Source organism: Haliotis rufescens, unplaced genomic scaffold, assembly GCF_023055435.1.
Source record: "Haliotis rufescens isolate VD_foot unplaced genomic scaffold, xgHalRufe1.0.p SCAF_36, whole genome shotgun sequence".
Taxonomy (NCBI): domain Eukaryota; kingdom Metazoa; phylum Mollusca; class Gastropoda; order Lepetellida; family Haliotidae; genus Haliotis; species Haliotis rufescens.
The window spans coordinates 1,014,480-1,037,423 of record NW_025964068.1 but is presented as its reverse complement, the minus strand read 5'-3'; the positions used below and the strand labels follow the sequence as shown (position 1 = coordinate 1,037,423).

The window sequence follows — 22,944 nt, the reverse complement described above, 5'->3', positions numbered from 1 at the left end:
GATGTAGAATTGCAAGGCGTAACGCCCGCAAAGCACTGCGAAGACTTAGAACAACCCGTACTAGTCTTGACGGAAATAAATACTGCAAAAGTAGGAATAAATATAAAAGTTGCTGTTGGAAATACAAATTCGATATGCGTAGACAAAGACAAGACAAACTGAAAAAGTCTATTAACAACGCTTCTGCGTTCTGGAAACAAGTATGATCTTTTAAGAATAGATCTTCTGCTACAGATGACATAACAAAGTCGCAGTGGCTTAGTCATTTTAAGAAGGTTTTTTCAAATGATGCAATATTAACTATGGCAACTGATGATATGCAAAATTATTTTAGTGAATGCTACACAGATGTTGATGAAGTTCTGCTAGATTCACCCATTGTTGAAAACGAAATATTAGATGCGATAAATCACCTCAAGAAGGGAAAAGCAGCTGGTCCTGATGATGTAGTTATCGAAATGTTGAAGTGTTCTAAGTTTGAAGTTATGCCTTTTCTTTGCAAATGTTTCAATAAGCTATTTGAAAATGGAGTTTTCCCAAGCAATTGGTCATGTTCTATAATAATCCCCCTGCATAAAAAAGGAGACAGGAGTGACCCAGATAACTATAGAGGTATTTCATTAATGAGCATTTTAGGAAAAGTATTTACTACAATATCAAACAATAGAATTTCAAAATGGGCGACCATGCGTGATAAGATTCCTGAATTTCAAGCTGGCTTCAGAAAAAGTTATTCCACCGTAGATCATGTATTTACACTTTATGCACTTATTCAAAAAACCTTGTCACGGCGTAAGCATAAACTGTATGTAGCATTTGTAGATTTTAAAAAGGCTTTTGATTCTGTCAATCGCTTTAAGCTATGGACATGTCTACGAAAAGCTGGTTTACGTGGGAAAATGTTTACTATTCTAAAATCAATGTATTTTAATGTGAGATCATGTGATCGTTGTGGGGATAGTTTAACAGATTTCTTTGATTGTCCTTTGGGCCTAAGACAAGGCTGTATTTTGAGTCCGATCTTATTTTCATTTTTCATTAATGAATTATATTACGAAACAGCTCCCAGTGGTAAACATGGTATCCATATGTTCCCAGATTGGATAGACATATTAATGCTACTTTTCGCAGATGATGTCATTCTAGTGTCAGATACTGTTGTTGGTCTTCAAAGGCAATTAAATATTTTAAGTACATACACGAAAGAATGGAAATTATCAGTAAATTTGGAAAAAACTAAAATTGTGATCTTCAGAAAAGGTGGTCCAATAGCGTCGAAAGAGAGATGGTCATTCGATGGTCAGTTAGTAAATATAGTAGATCACTACTCATATTTAGGAATCTGGTTCTCACACACAATGAATTGGAAAAAATGTGCCCTTGACTTGTCCTTGCGTTCAAAGAAAGCTTTAATAAGTGTAATGTCTATTTCTCATAAAGTGGGATCGATGTCACCTAATATCTTCTTTAAGCTTTTTGATACCCAGATTTTATTGTATGGTTCTGAAGTATGGGGATTTCAACGTTATGACTGTTTAGAGAAGGTTCACTTATTAGCATGTAAAAAGTTTCTTTGTGTCGGATCTTCTACACCAAATAGCATGGTTTATGGTGAATGTGGTAGATACCCATTATATATTAACTCTCAGATCAGATGTTTAAAATACTGGTTTAAAATTCTTCATATGCATGAACAATGTCTCCCCAAATTAGCTTATAACATGCTTCTACATTTAGATAACATGGGAAAGAATACTTGGACATCGCATATAAGAAATCTTTTATTTTCGCATGGTTTTGGTTTTATATGGCTATGTCAGTCAGTTGGAAATGTAAATATGTTTCTTAATGAATTTCGGAATCGGTCTATAAATATGTTCTACCAAGAATGGCACTCCACTTTAGAGGATAGTTCACGTTATGAATATTACAAAACTTTCAAGACTTTACTTCAACCAGAAATATATTTATCAGTACTCACTACGGAAAACTTAAGAAAACAGTTAATTAAATATCAACTTGGTTTGCTAGACCTATTTGTAAATGAAGGAAGAAAACTGTCCATTGAAAAAGTGAGAAGAAATTGTCCATTGTGTAATCTAGAGATAGAAAATGAAATTCATTTTGTGTTTGTCTGTCCATTTTACAATGATCTCCGAAAGAAATATATAAAAGATTATTTAATAGCAATGTCACCGATAAACGCCTTTGTAGTTATGCTGACGACAAAGAACGAATCAAATATATTAAATCTTTCTCTTTATATTAAGCATGCATTAGCCAAAGGAATGAATTAATCAAACAACGTGTATATCCAAATGTGTAAAATATATGATGGTATCTACATGCGTAACTCTTTCTGGTATATGGGCCGGTGGCCTTTTGTACAATAAACTTCTTTGACTTGACTTGACTAGTCCTGGCAGCCCAGACATACCCCAAGAAGAGATTCCCCAAGGAGACATGCCGCTGCCACCACCCAGTGCCCATATTCTCATGGAGGCAATGCTAACCTTCAAAGAGTGAGTGAGTGAGTGAGTATGGTTTTACGCCGCTTATAGAAATATTCCAGCAATATCACGGCGGGGGACACCAGAAATGGGCTTCACACATTGTACCCATGTCGGGAATCGAACCCGGGTCTATGGCATGACGAGCGAGAGCTTTAACCACTAGGCTACCCGACCGCCCCTAACCTTCAAAGAAACAGAAGAGGTACAGAGTGTTCCAGAGGAACCCACCCTAATGTTTTAAGATGAAGCACATTTAGAATTTCTTCCACTTGCAATCCCAATGATCACCTGAACTGATGGTAAAGCCCATTGTAAATACGAATGATGATGTTGTTTAAAATATAAGTAAATGTTTTCTGATGCGAACATAATGTGTTTGGTGTTATCTTTTAGGATCTTAGATCCCTGAGGTCATTTCCAGTGTAACCTGTTTCAAGGTCGGACATCTTTCTCTGTCAGTGACCATGTCGATGGTAACCTCAGACCTGGTGGAAGCAATGGTCACCCTATTAGCATTAAGTCATCCTTTTACCATGTTGATTGCAGGACCCACACGGTCTGGTAAAACATTGTTGTCAAAGTCTTCATGGAACATGTGTTCCCATCTCTAGGGATTGTTTAAGTGTATTGTGAATGCCAGCCCATGCATGAGGACTTGGAAGTTCTGACACCCAGGTTAGGTATTCCAATCACTTTTGTACAAACCATAGGCGAAGCCAACACTGTGCGGTCATGATGAGAGAGGTTACAGGAATCTACCTGCCCCAAACCAGTTGGTCATTGTTGATTTGCTGGGCAACTATACGCAAGAGGAAGAGGCTAAGGTACTGCAATGGTTTGAGAGAAAAAAGTCATCATTGTAACTCATCTGTGTTGTACTTGTCCAAAAACCTATTTGTCGCTTCACCTCATCATCGGACAATTGGTTTGAATTCCCATTACAGTGTTCTGTTTAAAAAAAACTTGGCTAGACAAGTCTTTCTTGCACAGATGGCCTATATTGGGAAGCCTATGGGGATGCCACCTTGGCTCCTTATTCCAACTTATTTTTGGACTTGAAACCCACCATGTTAAAAGAACATCTCTTTACGGCAGACTCATCTTTCCTCCCTCTGAAGGACACCCTTGACAAGTTGTATCCCATAGCTACCTCCACACCCTTCGTTTCTGTCAGTTTGCATTGTCTGACCCCTCCTTCCTTCACTCCCCTAAAATTCTCCCCTGTCTCCTTGACTTCCTTTCGATCCTTGACCCTACCTCCCACCACACCCCACAACCCATCCCAACGTCCCCCAAAACCCATCTCCGTCTCCCAGCCACAACACAATGCATCTAACAACGCAAGGAACAGCACAAATTCCCTCTGCAGAGAGTGTGGCCATCAAAGGACGTAGTCATTTGTTGCAATGGTTTGTCATTTCCGTGAGAAATCTTTGAGCAGGGCATGTTCCTTTGAAGACTCAGCATAAGTCCTGGTTGTAGAGACACCAAGGTGTGTTGACCAAGATTGTGAATCCTCTTCTCTCTGATGGTGATCGTCTGAGTAACCTGATTCGAGGCAGTGGAAGCGGTACCTTAGCTGGTGTTTTGACATGCTTTTTGATGAACTGACAGTTCTACCTGCAACAACCCTTCCCCTAAAACCTGCACTGTGATGAAACAAGGCAGCATCAGGTGCTTTACAGGAAAGAAAAAGCAGAGGAAAACTGCAGCATCAACAGCAGCAGCGGCTCCTGGTGCAGCCTTGACACATATGGTGTCACGAACCGAACCCAGATGAAAACCTCCACATTACCCCCATTCCTTTCACCTACATTACCATAAACAGAGACATCCAGCCACTTCCTTGTCAGCTGAAGTTGAACAGCAGTACCATCAAACACCCATCATGTCTCGACGTTTGACACACCACAAAGAAGTCATGTTATGTATGCAGTCCCTCCACATCTCAAGCCATGAGACAAGCTATTTTGAAACAAGCCGCGCCTGTCAATGGGTGGTTAATCTGTATGCAGGCAACATTCCCATGACAGCACAGCAACGGCAACGTTTACAACAGCATGGCAAACTCATGCATACGTTGATGAAAAAGAAAGTCTCTGTGGCCAAGAAACGAAAGTTATTACAGCAGAAAGGTGGCGCATTTGGTATGTCTGTACGGTCATCCGCAGTGGATCCACTTTTGTCTGGGCTGTTGGGTGGTGGGAGATAAATAGAGAGAGCATATTGGGATTTGGTCAGTTGAATCGGCACCACCCACCATGAAGCTTGCACGGAAAATGGTCCCAGAAGATGTATGGCAATGTCTGCAAGAGTAAAAACGGCAACGGCATTTGCTCAAGTCCAACCTGTTGGAACAGAAGTGGTTGCACACACGTTATGACATGGCTGGCTTAATCCAAGAAGACAGTGTTCCCTTTGGGGACAGAGAACAGCAGCATAACACCTTATTGCAGCAGACCTTGTCTTTTCAAGACAAGCAGCACCGACCTCCTGAGGCTGGGGCCTCTATGACTGGGACCCAATGACTGGTAACCAGCACTTACAAGACATTCTGAATGTAGTGGTGCAAACTGTCCCCAAAGCCAATCAACTGATGAAACACATTCAGGCACAACCAGACTTGGGTTGGAATAGAGAGGGACAATTCACAGTGGAAGGTGAGCCGATGCCTGGGACCCACAACATACTAAACAGAACCCCATGCGGTTGAAATATTCTGGGCAATTATTCAGGCTCATGAACTGATTGGCAACCCACAACTTTGGATGATGAAAACCAAAGGACAACCAACTAGTAGTGTGGTGTCAACCACTCCAAAGACCCGCTGGCACCCACCCCTACAACAGGAGGGGGAGGACTTGTTTTTCACTCTGCCAAAATCAACCTAGCTTGAAGAACCCAGGAAAGGAACAACAGAGGCCATCTCCCCTTGCAACCAGGTCGGTCAGTGGATTCATGTTTAATAAAAGAGAGAACAGCACAAGGTCAGGGACAGTGTCATCATGAGACGACTTAAGAAAGGCAGCACTGTCACTACCCGTGGATTCATCTTTGCCCAGGAAGATGTCTCCTACATGGACATGATGGCTTCAAGACACCTATTATGATCCCCAAACATCCTGCAGGGTATGGTGGATGGGTTGCATTTTGGCCAGCAAGCAAAAGATTGTGGGAGGTCCCCAAGTCCCATACGTCAGATTCGTCAATGGCGGAAAACCCTGAACACGTATGCATAGCACAAACCTGCTTGACTTCGTTTCCCAGGGACCATTTACGTGTGGGTGGGTTGGATGACTTGCGGCAAGCTGGTTTAAGTGACCTCATAGCGTATCAGCAAGAGAACCAATGTCTTCTCCAAACTGGCTTGAGAAACATCCATGAAGGCCAAGGACAGCGCCAATTTGATGGAGGCCTTTCAAAGGATCCTGAATCAAAGGATCCTGATTGTGAGGGTACCTAAATGACATGATTGTTTGTTTAATGTTTAACGACGCACTCAGCAATATTCCAGCTATATGACGGCGGTTTGTAAATAATTGAGTCTGAACCAGACAATACAGTGATTGACATCATGAGCATTGATCCACTCAATTGGGAGACGATGATATGCATCAACCAAGTCAGCGGTCCTGGCCACCCAATCCTGTCAGTGGCTTCTTACAACAAGCATAGTCGCCTTTTACGGCAAGCATGGGTTGCTGAAGATATATTCTACCAAAGATCTTCACGGGTCTCACACAAGATGACACAGGTACGATAGGTTGTCATTTTTTCCTGATAGGACTCTTGCTGGCATGGGTTAAACGCCGAACGTACGTGTTCCCTTGAGTTTGGTATGACAATACACATACCGATCATATCCCATCATATGCTATAGTGCCATGTGCATACACAGGTAGGCAACCTTTGCACATTGTGCATTGCCATGTAGGTGATGGTAATGATGTCTCAACCGAATGAGCTCCAAATCCCCGTTTTCCAAGTTGCTGTCATAGATTGCAGTAATACTCCCTCCGCACCTCATGATGTAGTAGGGTTTAGCCAATCAGAAAAAGCCCCAAGGAATGATGTCATCACATGCTCACTGATGATGCCATCAGACAGCGCAACACCATGACGTCATCAATGCACACACTACCATGACGTCATTGGGTCCAATATAAAATCAGGATGCTTATATGGTTGTATTTTGTTTATGCCCACATTCTAATGAAATAACTTTGTTGTGCAAAGACCAAGGGTAAGTAAAGTGAATAAAATGCGGTTCTGTTAAAAATATCATTTTCCTGGATGCATTTAAGTCAATTTCTGAGAGAGAAAAATTCATAATATTCGTGGAAAGTATTAAATGTCCAAGTGACAGTTCTGAAATCACACGCGTTCCAAAACAAACCCATAACAAATTTCTTCTTAAACCAGAGTCTCTTATACGATTCCGACTATATTAAAAGCATGTTTTTGTAAATAGCTATCAAAATAGTGATGATACCAGGTGTTCACGGTTGCACCGCCACAAACACCTGCGAAGGCAAATCTGAAAAAGTACACTGGAACATTTGGAACAAGTCAAACAAGGGCATTGCATGCACATCATTTTTGTCATTGATGCGTCATATCACTCCACATAACCCTCTTGGCATACTGTCCTGTGGATATTATTGTCGCTCTGAAGTTTTATGCTAATATCTAAATGTGAAACCTATGTCAAGGTATATCAGTGGCTATTTGACCATATCAGATCAACATTATACCTCAAGTTTAATTTAAACTTCATGGTCAAATTCCCTTGTTTTGATTTTGTCAATCCGAGCAGAAATTTCGATTCATATTTAAAAAAGAAATAATTCAGCAAGAAAGGGAGAACAATTGGTGCCCATGAGAATGCCGAAGTCTTGCCTTAAAGCCTTGCCCTTAAATTTCACATACATGTCACATCAATTATGAAGTCTAGAATTTCACATATTTTGTATTCTCAGGAAACTTCAGATGACATTTTCTTTCATTTTGGACAATTTGTCCTGAACCTCTGAAGATAGTGATGTAACTATGGTCACCAGGGCCATGTTAATAACAAATGCCTCATGGCTCATGGAATGAAGTTTCGGGTGTACGAGGTGAGGTGAAATGGTGTTTAACGTCGCGTCCAAGATTATTGCACTTATATAGCGACGTGCATGTACGTGTGTGTGTTTGTGTGGCTGCTTGTTCTAGTCCGGACTGATGCCGATTTATATTGCTAGCCCACTGAGATACCATGCCGCAGTTTAACATGAATACCCCACTCAGACACAGTATACTGACTCCGAGCCGACCACTCCTTGTTTTAGCCCCTAAAAGCCAAGCGCCAGACAGGGTAACAACAAGTACCATCTTTTAACGTCTTTTGGTATGACGCGGCCGGGGATCGAACCCTGGACCTTCCGCTCTCCGGGCGGACGCTCTACCACTAGACCACGGAGGCAGTCTCGGGTGTACGAAGCTGAATGTTTTAAATATAGGAAATGTTTGAAATATACTCAACAACAAAAGTTCCTGTGACACCAATATTTTAGTGTATTTTTCAAACAAGTAAAGTTTAGTTTTCAGTATTGTAGTACATGTATGGAATCAAGTCACAAAAACGCAACTGCTAAAGAAAAGCATACATTCCATGCAAAAGTTGACTTTTTTGCAGGCCCCATGCATTTCATGTGCACTACCCAAGAATGGGTATAAAACATGTGAGTAGTTGTGAACAGCGGTATGGGACCGCTCCTGGCTTCTGATTGGTCGAGAGGATCACGTGACCTCTGTGACGTCACTTCCAGTCACGTGACCTGCGCATGCGCGCAGGGCATGATGGGAGCTGCGCGCGCATCCAAGATGGCGTCCCATCCGTTTCCGGTGGCATGCGCCTCCAAGATGGCAGCGTATCCGTTTCCGGTGGCGTGCGCACCTCCAAGAGGGCTGTACCTCCGTTTCCGGTGGCGTGCGCCTCCAAGATGGTGTAGCATCCGTGTCCGGTGGCGCGCGCCTCCAAGAGGGCGTAGCCTCCGTGTCCGGTGGCGTGCGCACCTCCAAGAGGACGTTGCATCCGTTTTCCGGGGGAGGAGGAGGGAGTGAAGGGAAAAAAAACCCAGGGAAGCGGTCGTAAAAGGTGAACAAGAAAAGAGTTTTGTTGTTGTTGTTGTTGTTCTAAACATAGAAAAGGCGGTGGTGGTGGTGAAGGGAGGGAGGGAGGGTGGGAGGAGGCGGGTTCATGGTTTGGGGGTTTGAGGGTCGTCAAAGCAAAGGATGAAAGCGTTCTTTCGGGAGAGATGGGTGGCCCTGAAAAGGGCCGTTTTGAAGAAGATGACTTCTTCACATGCACGTATACGTACACGCAACGGTACAAAGAAACGGGCGGACTGTCATTTGGCGTCTTACAGGACACCTACTGGTGTGCGTTAAACGATGCATGTAGGTATCCTTCAAGATGGTCTTGCAATAAACGCATTGGAAAGTCCCATCCCATGCCCTTGTACCATGGGCGTACACTGGCAGACACCCTTGGCATCTGACATATTGCCATGGTGGAGACAATGGTGGTGATGTTATTATCTCAGTAGAAATCGGCTCCAGATCCCAGTTTTCTTTCATGTTGTTGCTGCTGCTGCTCATGATGATGATTTCTTTTTACAAGTGGCACTGATCCACTTGAATCCACTCTTGTTTTACTGACACCCTGCTTCCTGGTTGGTTCGCCAGGCAGCAGCTCCGATTGGTTCGTTCCGGTGCCTGGCCAGCACCTCGGTTTTCCAAAACGGACCGACCCCTGTGTTTCTTTTCCATAGGAAATGGATTTTACCATGGGAGAGAAAGCACAACCCCGGTTCGGCCATTCAGAGCCCAGCATGGCCCGAGCGCCGCCTCTGATTGGTCGACAACCCAGGCTTCTGATTGGTCCGATTTTGATCCGTTTTTTCTTTTCTTTGGTAGCCTTGGTATTTTTTAGGTACACGGTCGTCTGAATGCTAAAGGTGGACCGTCATAGGTAGGCATGAACGTGGGAATGCCTACGTGATGTACGTTGTGTCATCCCCATGCCAATCGGAATGTAATGTGTGTGTGTGTGTTTGTCTTCAAACAGACGTTGACGTTGATCCACAGAATGATGATGCCATGCCTACGCGATGTACGTCATGTTGCCAGGCAAACACATTGTTTCACACGTGTTGTCAGACAAAACGTGGTGTCATGTGTGTGTGTGTGTGTGTGTGTGTGTGTGACTACAAACATTGATTTAGTATTGAGATGGATAGAGAAAGATCCATAGACATACGTGACGTTTGCACACGTGATGTACTTCGTGTCGCGATGTGAACGTCATGTACTTTGTGTGTTGCCATGCAAACGTAGTGTCATGTGTGTGTGTGTCTTCAAATTATTATTATTATTTTGTGATACCGAGGTGTTGACACTCGTGTAGGTCTACAGACGTACTGTGACTCGTGTTTTCATGCACACGTGATGTTTGACGTGGTGTACTACATGTCTCTATTTATATATTTATATATCTATTTATTTTATTTTGAGACGTACCATGGTGGTGTCACGCGTAGACGTATGCCTCCAGGAGACCTAGGGGAGGGTGTGGGTTCTATGTTTTGGATTGTTGGGTTGGCAAAGCAAAGGATGTCTTTTGGGTGAGATGGGTGGCCCTGAAAAGGGCTGTTTTGGGGAAGAAAAACTTTTCTGCTGCTGTCCAAGAAGAATCATCATGTCCAATCTTATTGCAAGACAAGGATCGTCGAAGCGGTACTGGTTGCCATCTGGGTATACCATCTTTGTATACCATCTGGGTGCCTTACGTGGCACCACTTGTGGGTCCAACAAAGAAAAGAAAATGATTCTTGAACAGGAACTTGAACGGGAACTTGAACGGGAACTTGAACAGGAACGCAGGTAACGGGAAACACCCTCCTAGGCATCCGGCCGTGCTACGTCATTCGTGTTCTTCTGATTCACCGTCTCCTCGCAGAGATAGTGTAGCTGTAGCTTCTTCTTGTGTTTCACCAGGCCGGTTAGTCTGAGGTAGTCACAGTGTGGGGACCACCTGTGGTGTTCCACCCAAGGATTGTCGTGGGGCGCCCATCGTCTCAGCCGCACCCCACCTTGGAAACAGTACACGCCATCGGCACCCCCTGTGTAGGCAAAGCCAGCATGGGCCATCTCTTCAGCAGTCTGATTCATTTGCGTAGGCCACGTCTCAAACGAAGCGAGCTTTCTTTCAAACCGTAGATAATAGGGCGATGGAGTGTTACTGAGCGGTGACAATGCATCCTCAGCATCCGTACTCTTACTCCAACATCCAAGAGTATCAGCACTATCCATCACAACATCTCCGTCACGAGTCGTCGTACCACTCTTCTTTGTTTCAGCCATTCTTGATTTTATAAAATAAATTTTACAAGTGACACTGACCCACTCGAACCCACTCTTGTTTTATAGGAGAAGAACCGGATTGAAAATCGCCGCTTCCTGGTTGGTCCAAAACGCAACTCACTGATTGGTTCGCTCCGGTGCCTGGCCTGCACCTCATTTTTCTAAAACGACTCGACCCTTGTGTTTCTTTTCCATAGGAAATGGATTTTACCATGGGAGAGAAAGCACAACTCGGCTCGGGTGCTGTCTTCTGATTGGTCGGTGCTGTCTTCTGATTGGTCGACAACCCAAGCCTTGGATTGGTCAGATTTCGATCCTGTTTTGAGGCATACGGGCACGGGACTTGTTTCGACGCCTTGGCCTGCCTGAAGGTCCCTGTCAGGGCCTGGACGACCTAGCACGCGTGGGACGCGCCTTGGCCCACCTGAATTATCAACTGAAAGTCTACAGTCAAGAGGTGGACCAGAGATTGTTGTACAAGTGTGATGAGGCTCCACACCACGCCACCATGCTGCATGTATATCATCATGATCAGCACTACGATGTATGCCTCCATGCCAGCTTTTTATGCCTCTTACCATTACTGCGAACACTGCGACCAACGTTACGACCATCCCGAAAAACACCCCTGCACCAAGCAATACGGCTGCCTCCACTCTAGCTATTGTGGACCCAAGGAAGAGCTTGGGATCCCTTGCTTGACATGTCAACATTGGTTCCCAAATCAACAGTGTTATACACAACACCTCCAGTCACCGTCAGAGGGAAAACCCAGCGCCTGTCAATAGATTCACAGGTGTCCGACCTGTTTTCAGCAGGTCCGCATCTTGGAGACCCCCATGGCTCACCACGAGTGCTCAGATGAAGAACATCCCTGCTTGGTGTGCCGAGAACCCATGACCCAAGACCATCGCTGTTACATGACGCCTCTCCGTGAAGAAAACGAGACTGAGTAGGGAGAGGATGAGGGAGAGGAAGAAGGGGAAGAGGATGAAGAGGAACAACATCACCTATGAGACAATGTCCAATACGTCTTCTATGATTTTGAATGCATGCATGACACGGGGGAACACATTCCAAATTTGTGCGTGGTGCAGCTGGGATGTGGACGGTGCATCAGTGAAGTGAGCAAGGACTTGTGCGAACACTGTCCATGGAGAGAAGAAGGGTATGGTCCCACCCATGAGATCGTGTTTCAAGGCCCCACCACGCAACATGATGTGTGTGTGTGGTTGACCACGCTGGCTGAAACACCCAAGAAGAAGGAGAAGAACCAAGAGGAACAGGAGGACAGCACACGCAAGGAGACAACAGCCCACCTTGGGAAAAGAAAACGGGATGGAACCCCCTCAAGAAACCACTCTTCAAAACGTCAACGACATTCATCACCCAAGCAGGAGGAAGAGGAAGAGGTGGAGGGGGGAAGATGTCATGGAAGTGGAGAAAACAAAGAAGCCAAAGAACAAGAGCACCACCAATACAGTCCAGAAGGAGGATCGCATTTATGTGATGGCCCATAATGCACGATCGTATGATTTACACTTGATCCTGAAGGGTCTGTCCCCTCTCCTGGTGAAACTCCCCACCAAGATTCGAAATGGTCAACAAATATTGCAGGTGACCCTGGGACGGCTGTGTTTCGAAGACAGTTTAAATTTCATACCTTACCCACTGAAAGCATTTCCAACGAGCTTTGGGCTGAAAGAACTGAATAAAGGGTATTTTCCGCACTTTTTCAATACCGAAACCAACCAGACCTACAGAGGTCCCTACCCACCAGCTGTCATGGTACGATCCCGATGGCATGTCTCCCGCGGAACGCACAGCTTTCCTCCAGTGGCATACCCAAAAAGTGCAAGAAGGAGCCTTGTTCGACTTACAAGGAGAACTTTTAGCCTACTGCCAGAGCGATGTGGACATTTTGAGACGGGGATGCGCCGACTTCCGACAGAACGCCATCAACTCAGTTGGCATGGATCCCTTTGTAGAGGTGATGACAGCTGCTGCGTTCACCATGAAATCCTTCCGAAAACACGACCTGAAACCCAATACCATCGCCATTCTTCCACCTCAAGGCTACCAACCCAAGAGAAATTATTCCAAAGCCTGTATGCACTGGCTCCATTATCTGATGGAAACGGACCCCCATCTGCACCTCCAGCACGCCAGGAATGGAGGTGAAAAAGAGTTCACGTGTGGAGAGGGCCAACATCGGTACAGTGTGGATGGCTACGAGCCAGCGACAGGCACCATCTACGAATTCCTGGGCTGTTTCTGGCATGGGTGCCAGGCCTGTCACAAGACCCAACGTGGAGAACCTCATCCCGTCCTGGGCACGTCGTTGGGAGCCCGTTATACCGACACCCACTACCGCTTGAGTCTCTTGAGTCAACACCCTGAGGTGAAACGGATCGTCACCCTGTGGGAGCACGAGTTTACAAAAATGCAACAGGAGGACTCCGCTGTATCCACGTCCCTGGGCCACTCAACCCTCGCCACACCTTCTATGGAGGACGCACCAATGCCACGCGATTATGCTACAAAGCCCAAGAAGGTGAAACCATCAAGTACATCGATATTTGTTCCCTTTATCCTTACATTTGTAAGACCGGAGCGTTTCCCACGGGACACCCGACCCTTCTCCATCAACCCCCTGTGGACACGTTGTTTGAACTGAAAGGACTGATCCAATGCCGTGTCCTACCCCCGAAACGACTCTACCATCCGCTACTGCCTTACAGATCAGTTGGCAAACTGCTCTGTCCTTTGTGCCGTACGTGTGCCGATACCCGGTCAGACTCCCCCTGCAAGCACACGGACGAAGAGAGGTCATGGGTGGGCACGTACGCCACCGTAGAACTCCAGGAAGCCGTGAAGCCGTGAAGCCGTGAAGAAGTATGACTACCAGGTGCTTCAGATCTACGACATTTGGCATTTTGACACCTTTGCACAGCATGACCCCGACACCCAGCAAGTAGGACTCTTTGACACTTATATCGATCGTCATTTCAAGGAGAAGCTCGAAGCCAGCGGATACCCCGAAGGATGTACGGATCACGACGCTTACATCCAGGAGATCTACGACAAAGAAGGCATAGGGTTGGACAAGGACCGCATCGAAAAAAATCCAGGACGTCGCACGATTGCCAAGATGCAACTGAATTCACTCTGGGGCAAGTTTGGACAACGACTAGACTACAGTCAGAACATCTATATGAACGATCCTGTACAGTACTTTGCCTTGTGGAGGAATGAACGCAATACCATCGAGGATGTCACCCTTGTCAACGAACACATGGTGGAAGTGACCTATACCCAGCAGAAAGAATTCCAAACCCCTCATTCTCATTTCAATGTCGCCATCGTGCTTGGGTCACCGCCAAAGCACGTCTCAAGCTGTACGAGACCCCTGCCCCTGGTACTTTGACATGGACAGCGTCATTTACATTCATCGACCCCACGACACGAATCCAGAGCTGGGTCATTCGTTGGGTGAGTTTTCAGATGAACTGGACAGAAACACCATCAAGACGTTTGTGTCAGGAGGCCCCAAAAACTATGGCTATGAGTTAATGAACCCCAGACCCGATGGAACGCGCACGACCTGCAAAGTGCGAGGGTTCACTTTGAATTACAGAAACCAACAACATCTCAACTTTGACACCATGAAAGGACTGATACTGGGACAACGGCCTGGGAAAGAGGGAGAAAAAATCAGTTTGGATTACCCTCATCACATCGTTCGAAAAGGACCTCGGTACGAAAACGCTCTTGTGACCCGACCCACCCGAAAAGACTATCGTACCATGTACGACAAGCGACGTCTCGTCTACGACAAAATCACAGGGCTGCCTGTAGACACGCTCCCCTTTGGGTACAGAGACGACTTTCTATAAATATGGTCGAACCGAGGTTGTGCTTTCTCTCTCACGCTACAAGCCTAACCCTATGGAAAAGAAACACAAGGGTCGGTCCAGTTTGGAAAATTTGAGACTCAGACCACACACCGGAATGGACCAATCAGAAAGCAGGACCTCCTTGCCTTTTAATACGCCCAACGCTCTCCGGTCATCACTTTTCACTGAACGGACCAAGCAACAACATCATCCCTCTGATTGATGTTCCTCACGTTTTGTTGGTTGTTGGCGTTTTATCTGGAAGAAACACGTGTTTGGAGAGAGTACCATCAAGTGTTGACACACATCCCTGAAGACTTGGAAAGAAACAACGAACAGAAAATCCGGACAACATCATGTTGAAACGGTTGAATGCCAAGACACGGAGCGACATGGGTGGTAAAGGAAGCAGTGGAGATGAGAACGGTGACATGACTGCTGAACTGTGGGGTGAAGTGTACGACATGTTGTGTGCCAAGATAAAGGCAGATGACGCATACGCCAAGATACGTTCAAAGATGAGGAAACTGACTGAACCCAAGAAAGTAGCAACGAAGAAGACGACAAAGAAGACCCAGAAGAAAAAACCCAGCAAACCAGCAGCAGCAACAGCAGCATCCACCACCACCACCACAGCAGCTGTTGTCACCACAGCAGCAGCAACACCCACCACCACCCTCACAACAGCACCAGTCACCACCACCACCACCACAGCAGCAGCAGCAGACACCGAAACGAAGGGGACATCCTTTTTGAAACCTGCAACACCTGCAACACCTGCAAAAAGACGATCAAGGAAGAAATTATCTATGAAGATCTCTCATCAAGAACAACTGTAAGTACCATGCTCTTCTTTGTCTCAGTCATTCTTGATGTGATGATGATGTTGATGTTGATCATGATGTTGATGATGAATATGACTATTCATAAGATTGACTCTGTCCTATGATTGACAGGACCCCAGATGTCAGTTCAGCCCAGTCCGTGCTAGAACAGTGGTGGGAACAAACCCCTCCGGAGCCCACCTATTCACCGAATGCGCCTGTGACGATGACGACCGGTGACAGTGATGATCATGAAGCGCTCAAGCTGGCAACTCTCCCTTCCATGGATCTGGACACGCTCCCCCTGCTTGATGCTTCTTGGTCACCAGCATCACCGGAAGATGTTCAGGTATGCCCATGGTTTGCAACAATGACAACGTTGACCAGGATCCTTATGGAGAAGCTCAACTCACTCCCCTACAACGTGAATGTAGTGTTTGCCGACACAACAACATATTAAGATACATAAGCTGCAACAGTGGCCAAGTGATGTGCCATGTCTGTTTCAGGGAGGCCATAGATTGTACTTGTTTTACTGATGGGCCTCTCACATGTTCGGGACCTGTTTGGGACAGTATGATGGAGGGCCACATCTTATGGTGATCCTCATCTTCACTTGAAGAGCTTTACAACACGTAAGCTGCAACAGTGGTCAAGTGATGTGTCATGTCTGTTTCAGGGAGGCCATAGACTGTACTTGTTTAACTGATGGACCTCTCACATGTTTGATGGAGGACCACATCTTAGGGTGACCCATCTTCACTCAAAGAGTTTGAAGATAGAAGAGCTTGAAGATGAAAGAGGAAAACATTGTCGCGTTATTGTTGTTGTAGGGACATGCAAAGCACTCCCTCCTCCATTGTCTTTTCGTATTTCCAATGTATCTGGTTGTGATTGTTCATTATTAAACAGTGATTAGTTGAACTGACTCTTTGTGTCTTGATTGATCTCAACTCCAATAGAGTGCCGAACCGAGGGTAGAGGTTGAGTTGAGATGTCGTCTACGTTGTCTGTCTGTCTGTCTGTGGGTCTGTCATGTCAGTGCACATGCTCGTTGTAAAAGAGAAAGATAAAAGTAAAGAATAAAAAAAGATGAAAGAGAAAGGCCATGCTTAGAAGATCAGCTGCCTGGTGTCAGTCATTCCAGTACACATCACCACTACCACCGTGTGCCATGTCATGTGTCATGTCATGTATCATGCCGTGTGTCAGTCAGCCCAAACACAGGATGACTTCACGTGATGAGGTGGAGGAGGTGGAGGCTAAGGTCATGACCTACCGTTGAAGGGGGTAGGGTGGAGAGTTTCATAAAAGCAGGCGAACCCTCAGACCTTCTTTCAGTGAAGTCACAGTCATCATGGAGCAAAGACGTTCTATGAATGCCATGTCATCCTCCCGAGATGTCGTCACCGATTGCGACTGGGTGTCTGAAAAGTCAGGAGAACAAGAAGCGAGAAAACGCCCACTCTTTATGGACGACACACTCTTGATGGACGACACATGGCGACTCAGTGACATTCTGGAGAGACCTTTTCCTTCTTACACCTTGTGCCATACTTTTCATCCCAACTATGATCCATTTCAAGAACGTCTGAGGTCTTTTCAAACGTGGCCTAAACAGATGACCCAGACCCCTTATGACATGGCCTTGGCTGGCTATTTCTAACCAGGACGAGGTGACCGTGTTATCTGTTATTGCTGCGGTGTGACACTCTGCCAATGGGAAGCCACAGACCAACCCTGGAAAGAACATCTGAAGCACGCCAAAGTCCCCTGTAAATACTTGTGTGTGTTTTGTCCTGATGGAGAAGTGAACGAAAAATACAGACGTTTGGTGTCCCAAGAAGCACGGAAGAGAAGAGTCGAGTGACAAAGTTTCTTTTTTTTCAAAGTGTACAGACGTTCATACCCTCGTAGACACCCCCGTGGTCACCCCCGTGGTCACCCCTCGTGTTCACAAAAATCACAGTGATGTCCCCCCCCTCATCCTGTGACTTTTGTTTTGTTGTGTTGGTTCATGTGATCAGGGGGATTAAAAAAGAGTTGAACCAATAGTCTGTAGGATGAAGAAAAAAACAAAACAGGATCGAAATGCACACCCCGATAAAAAACGGATTCAAAATCGGACCAATCCGAAGCCTGGGTTGTCGACCAATCAGAGACCGCGCTTGGACCATGCTGGGCTCTGATTGGCCGAACCGGGGTTGTGCTTTCTCTCCCATGGTAAAATCCATTTCCTATGGAAAAGAAACACAGGGGTCGGTCCGTTTTGGAAAACCGAGGTGTAGGCCAGGCACCCGAACGAACCAATCGGGGGCGCTGCCTGGGGAACCAATCAGGAAGCAGGGTGTCAGTGGCTCTCCTATAAAAACAAAACAAGAGCGAAGCCACTCACACACTGCATTCTATGAAACCAACCATGCCAGCTCGATACAGTTGAATGAAGTGCCAGACCGACAGTCACAGTTACCTGTACTGCCCTGAAGTGACATGCCTCGAGTGTCACGCTCAAGGTCACCGTCACTATGTCTGTCCGAAGATGAACAGTCAATAGAAGCAGAACCTGGGCCCCTGTTACAACTGTCAAGTCATGGGTCATTTCGCTGCAGATTATCCAGAACCCAGTCGAAAGAAGACACCCCAGTGCCCCTGTTACAACTGCCAAGTCGTGGGTCATTTCGCTGCAGATTGCCCAGAACCTAGTCGAAAGAAAACGTCAGCAACACCGTCCACGATGACACCCGTGGCATCTGTGGCACCCATGGCACCCGTGACACCCGTGACACAAGTGCTTCATCTCATAGAAGACATGCATGCCGATGTCCTCGACCTAAAAGAATGCCTCACACAACTCCGTGCAGGCAGAAGCCCCTTAAGAAAACAGGCTTCAAAGCGCCGACGACACCTTCAGTCCGAGGATGAGATGGAAGTAGAGGATGAAGAAGATAGATCATCTGAACAAAGTGACTAACGCATGGGCCATGCTGCTCCACTGTTTTTTTCAGGTTTCCCATCGTTTCCAGTTTTTCCAGTGTTCCAGTTTTCCAGTGTTCCAGTGTTCCTGCTGTTTCCTGTCGTTTCCAGTTTCCAGTTTGTTTTCCAACGGCCCTTTTCAGGGCCACCCATCTCTCCCGAAAGAACGCTTTCATCCTTTGCTTTGACGACCCTCAAACCCCCAAACCATGAACCTGCCTCCTCCAACCCTCCCTCCCACCCTCCCTTCACCACCACCACCACCGCCTTTTCTATGTTTAGAACAACAACAACAACAACAAAACTCTTTTCTTGTTCACCTTTTATGACCGCTTCCCTGGGTTGTTTTTTTCCCTACCCTCCCTCCTCCTCCTCCCCCGGAAAATGGATGCAACGACCTCTTGGAGGTGCGCACGCAACCGGTCACGGAGGTGACGCCCTCTTGGAGGCGCGCGCCACCGGACACGGATGCGACGCCATCTTGGAGGCGCACGCCCCCGGAAACGGAGGTACAGCCCTCTTGGAGGTGCGCACGCCACCGGAAACGGATACGCCGCCATCTTGGAGGCATGCCATCGGAAACGGATGGGACGCCATCTTGGAGGCGCACGCAGGTCCCATCATGCCTGCGCGCATGCGCAGGTCACGTGACCAGAAGTGACGTCACAGAGGTCACGTGATCCTCTCGACCAATCAGAAGCCAGGAGCGGTCCCATACCGCTGTACACAACTACTCATGTGCGTTAACAGGATTCCATATGCATTGTTTAGCATCGTGCTGACAACAACCACTCAGAAAAACAACAAAATAATGCAATTATTCAACATTACGAAATGACACGCCTGTCCAAAAATAAGCGTCTGCGAGCCATTGGTATGCTTGAAGCAGGATCAAGTCAACTTGATGTTGACACCATTTGGTGTTACTTATGGCAACGTTGGCAACAGACAAATGCAGTCAGAGACCATCCTCGGAGTGGCAGGCCACGCGTAAGACAACTGGATTCGAACAACACACCTACAAAATCAATTCCAGCCAGCAACAGTGACTGCAAGAAGCATCCCTGGCCTTCGACGAATACCTTCCCACGTCATCGCCTCAGATGTGCAGGGATTGTCGCCAGAAGACCCGCCAGACATCCCATTTTGACAGGAAACCAAGCACGTCTACAGTGGTACAGACAGCATCTATGCTGGACGGCCATGCAGTGGGGACAAGTTCTATTAACTGGCGAGTCTATTTTCAGCTCAGCCACAGCGATGGGCGGATTCGAGTGTACGGATGTCGAGGTGAACGTTATGTCAATCATTGTGTCATGGAAGAAGATCGTTTCGGGGGCGGCAGCGTTATGGTATGGGGTGGGATTTCAGCAAGACAGAGGACCCGTTTGATAGTGGTAGAGGGAAATCTCAATGGACAGCGGATCATCGGCCCTGTTGTTCTACCGTTTTTGCGTCGTCATGGCCCAGGCATTACCTTTCAACTTGACAACGCCCGGCCTCATATTGCTCGACTTGTTCAGGATTTTCTTCAACAAAACAATGTGAATGTCATCCCCTGGCCGGCTCGCTCCCCTGATCTCTCACCAATCAAGCACATGTTGGATGAGATGGATCGGCACCTTCGACGTCAACCACGTGTTCCACAGACACTCCAGGAGTAGTAGAGGACCCCTCTTTGGTATCCGGAAGTGGTTCTGCACATGCGCGAAGAGGGCATTGTGGGTAATGCGTGCGCATCCAAGATGGCGGCACTTCCAGTTCCGGGAGGCGGGCGCCTCCAAGATGGCGTCACGTCCAATTCCAAGGGAGGGACATGTGCCCAAGAGTGAGGGCCAAACAAGCTCGGACGTTCATACAGTTTGGCCCTCACTCTATGAAGGTTCATACTCCAATGAACTCACACAGAGTGAAGGTCAATTCTAAAGTATGTGAGTTGCGATCACCTTAGCGGTACGTTCATGTTGTGGAACGGACGCCTGAATTCTAAATGTGAACCGACATGGACAGACATGGACGTGGTGTATGAATGCAGGGAGCGGATTGAACATCGCTGCTAGCTGATTGGTCCGACACGCTGCGCGCTGATTGGCCCAACACACCAAGAGATTGTCTATTGGTTTTAAGACACTGAAACCCTGCTTCCTGATTGGACAACAACCCAAGCTTCTGATTGGTAGCCTTTTCGATGCTGTTTTTCTTGGGTGTGCATGTCAATCCCCATCCTCAAGACAACACAATTCATTTTTCCAACTTTTTAGGAGTGTATCGAAAGGGCCCTGTTTTGATGGGTCCAAAACACGACACGCCGATTGATCCGTTTCGGTGCCTGGACTGAGCCTCGTTTTTTTCCAAACCGACCCGACCCTTGTGTTTGTTTTTTCATAGGAAAAAAATGCATTTTCAATGGAAGAGAAAGCACAACTCGCTCGGGTGCTGTCTTTTGATTGGTCGAAAACCTAAGCTTCTGATTGGTCAGATGTTTCGACCAATCAGAGACCAGAACAGGTCCTGAGCGACCTTCCGATTGGTCGACAACCCAAGCTTCTGATTGGTCAGATTTGGGGAAGGTTTGTCTATATAAAGGAGGGCTGCCGTTCATCAGGCACTCATAGCCATCCTGACTGGCAAACAGAGTACACCATATCGTTTGGAGAGGGCAGACACGTCTCGATGCAGACGGTTAAGAAGCGTTAACAATACTTATCGTTTGACATGGAACCCAGACTACTTGGAAACCGTACCACCACACTGCTTTCCCCAGTGCCCAACTACCACCTTTATTTGACACGGTGATCAAGGACTTCTATCAACAGGTGTCAGGCCAGAAGGGGGATCGTATTGGTCTAGGTATCTGACACCTGCATTTGGACACCCCCATACGGATTCCATTTCGCAGATCTCCATGGCCAAGATATCTTGCGTGCTGTTGAAAATGTCCAAAAGTCCAACCAAGACCTTGCAATCAATGCCACCATGGTTCTGACCTTAGTACATGTAGCAGGATCAGGCAGGATCTGAACAACGTGCTTGGAGTGAAATCATATTTAGAACTCAAAATAGGGCATTGTACAGATCAAGAACGAAGATCAATCCTGTTTAGCAAGGGCCCTTGTGGTGGCACTGCATTATGCCCAGAAGCCCAACCCTCCGACCCAAGTATGGTCCTATCAGAGAGTGAAACTGATGAGAATGAATCCAGCCGATGCTCAAGGCAAACAGGCACGGGCATTGTCTCGGAGCCTTGGCATTCCTGAAGGTCGCTCTCAGGGCCTGGACGACCTAGAACGCGTGGGACGTGCTTTGGCCCAAAGGAACTGAAAGTCTACAGTCATGATGTGTTCAAGAGACTGTTGTAAAAGTGTGATGAGGCTCCACCCAAAGCCACCATGCTGCAGGTATACCATCATGATGACCATTATGATGTGATAACTTCCATGGCAGCCTTTTATACATCTAAGTATTACTGCAAACTCACAGTTATGATTGTCCCGAAAGCATCCCTGCACCAAGCAATACCACTGCCACCTTTGCCTCCACTCCACCCCTTGTGGACCCAAGGAAGATCACGGGGTCCCTTGCTTGACATGTCAACGATGGTTCCGAAATCAACACTGTTACACCCAACATCTCCAGTCACCGCCAGAGTGAGGACCCAGCGCCTGTTAATCCATTCACAGGTGCCCGACCTGTTTTCAGCTTGTCCGCGTCTTGGAGACACCCATGGCTAATCACAAGTGCTCAGATGAGCGACTTCCATGCTTAGTGTGTCGAGAACCTGTGACCCCAGACCATCGCTGCTACGTCACTCCCCTCCGTGAAGCCGGTGATGCAGAGGAGGAGGAGGAGGAATGCTACAACCAAGTCCGACGAGACAATGTCAAATACCTCTACTATGATTTTGAATGTACGCAAGGGACGGGGACGCACTTCACGGATTTGTGCGTGGCGCATTTAGGATGTGGACGATGCATCGGCCAAGCGACAAAGGAGTTGTGTGAAGACTGTCCATGGAGACAAGAAGGGTATGGTCCGCTAGAAAGTGTTTCAAGGCCCCACCACGCCAGATGATGTGTGTGCATGGTTGATGACCCTGAGAAGAAGAAGAACCAAAAGGAGGAAGAACCCAAAGGAGGACGCACACATGGGGGCAGCAGCACGCCTAGGCAAAAGAAAACATGACAGAACCCTCTCAAGCAAGCCCCCTTCAAAGCGTCGGCGACTTCCACCATCCAAGGAGGGGAAGGAGGATGCCATGGAGGTGGACGCACCCACCCCGTTTGAGGAGGAGGAGATGTTGGAGGCGAAGAACACCCCCGTCCAGCCACCTGA

The 22,944-nt window shown here is 46.9% G+C and overlaps 1 protein-coding gene across 1 annotated transcript; it reads right to left on the bottom strand.

Moving 5' to 3' along the window:
* Positions 1 to 10,457: 10,457 nt before the first annotated feature.
* LOC124119295 (E3 ubiquitin-protein ligase XIAP-like) lies at positions 10,458 to 10,919 on the bottom strand. Its single transcript, XM_046481761.1, has one exon. It carries the CDS (start codon positions 10,917 to 10,919, stop codon positions 10,458 to 10,460), a length of 462 nt encoding a protein of 153 aa, XP_046337717.1.
* Between the last annotated feature and the right edge of the window lie 12,025 nt (positions 10,920 to 22,944).

What these genes read in the sequence shown, in the direction of transcription:
- LOC124119295 (XM_046481761.1), bottom strand. Translation starts at nt 10,919, where the DNA reads ATGGCTGAAACAAAGAAGAGTGGTACGACGACTCGTGACGGAGATGTT.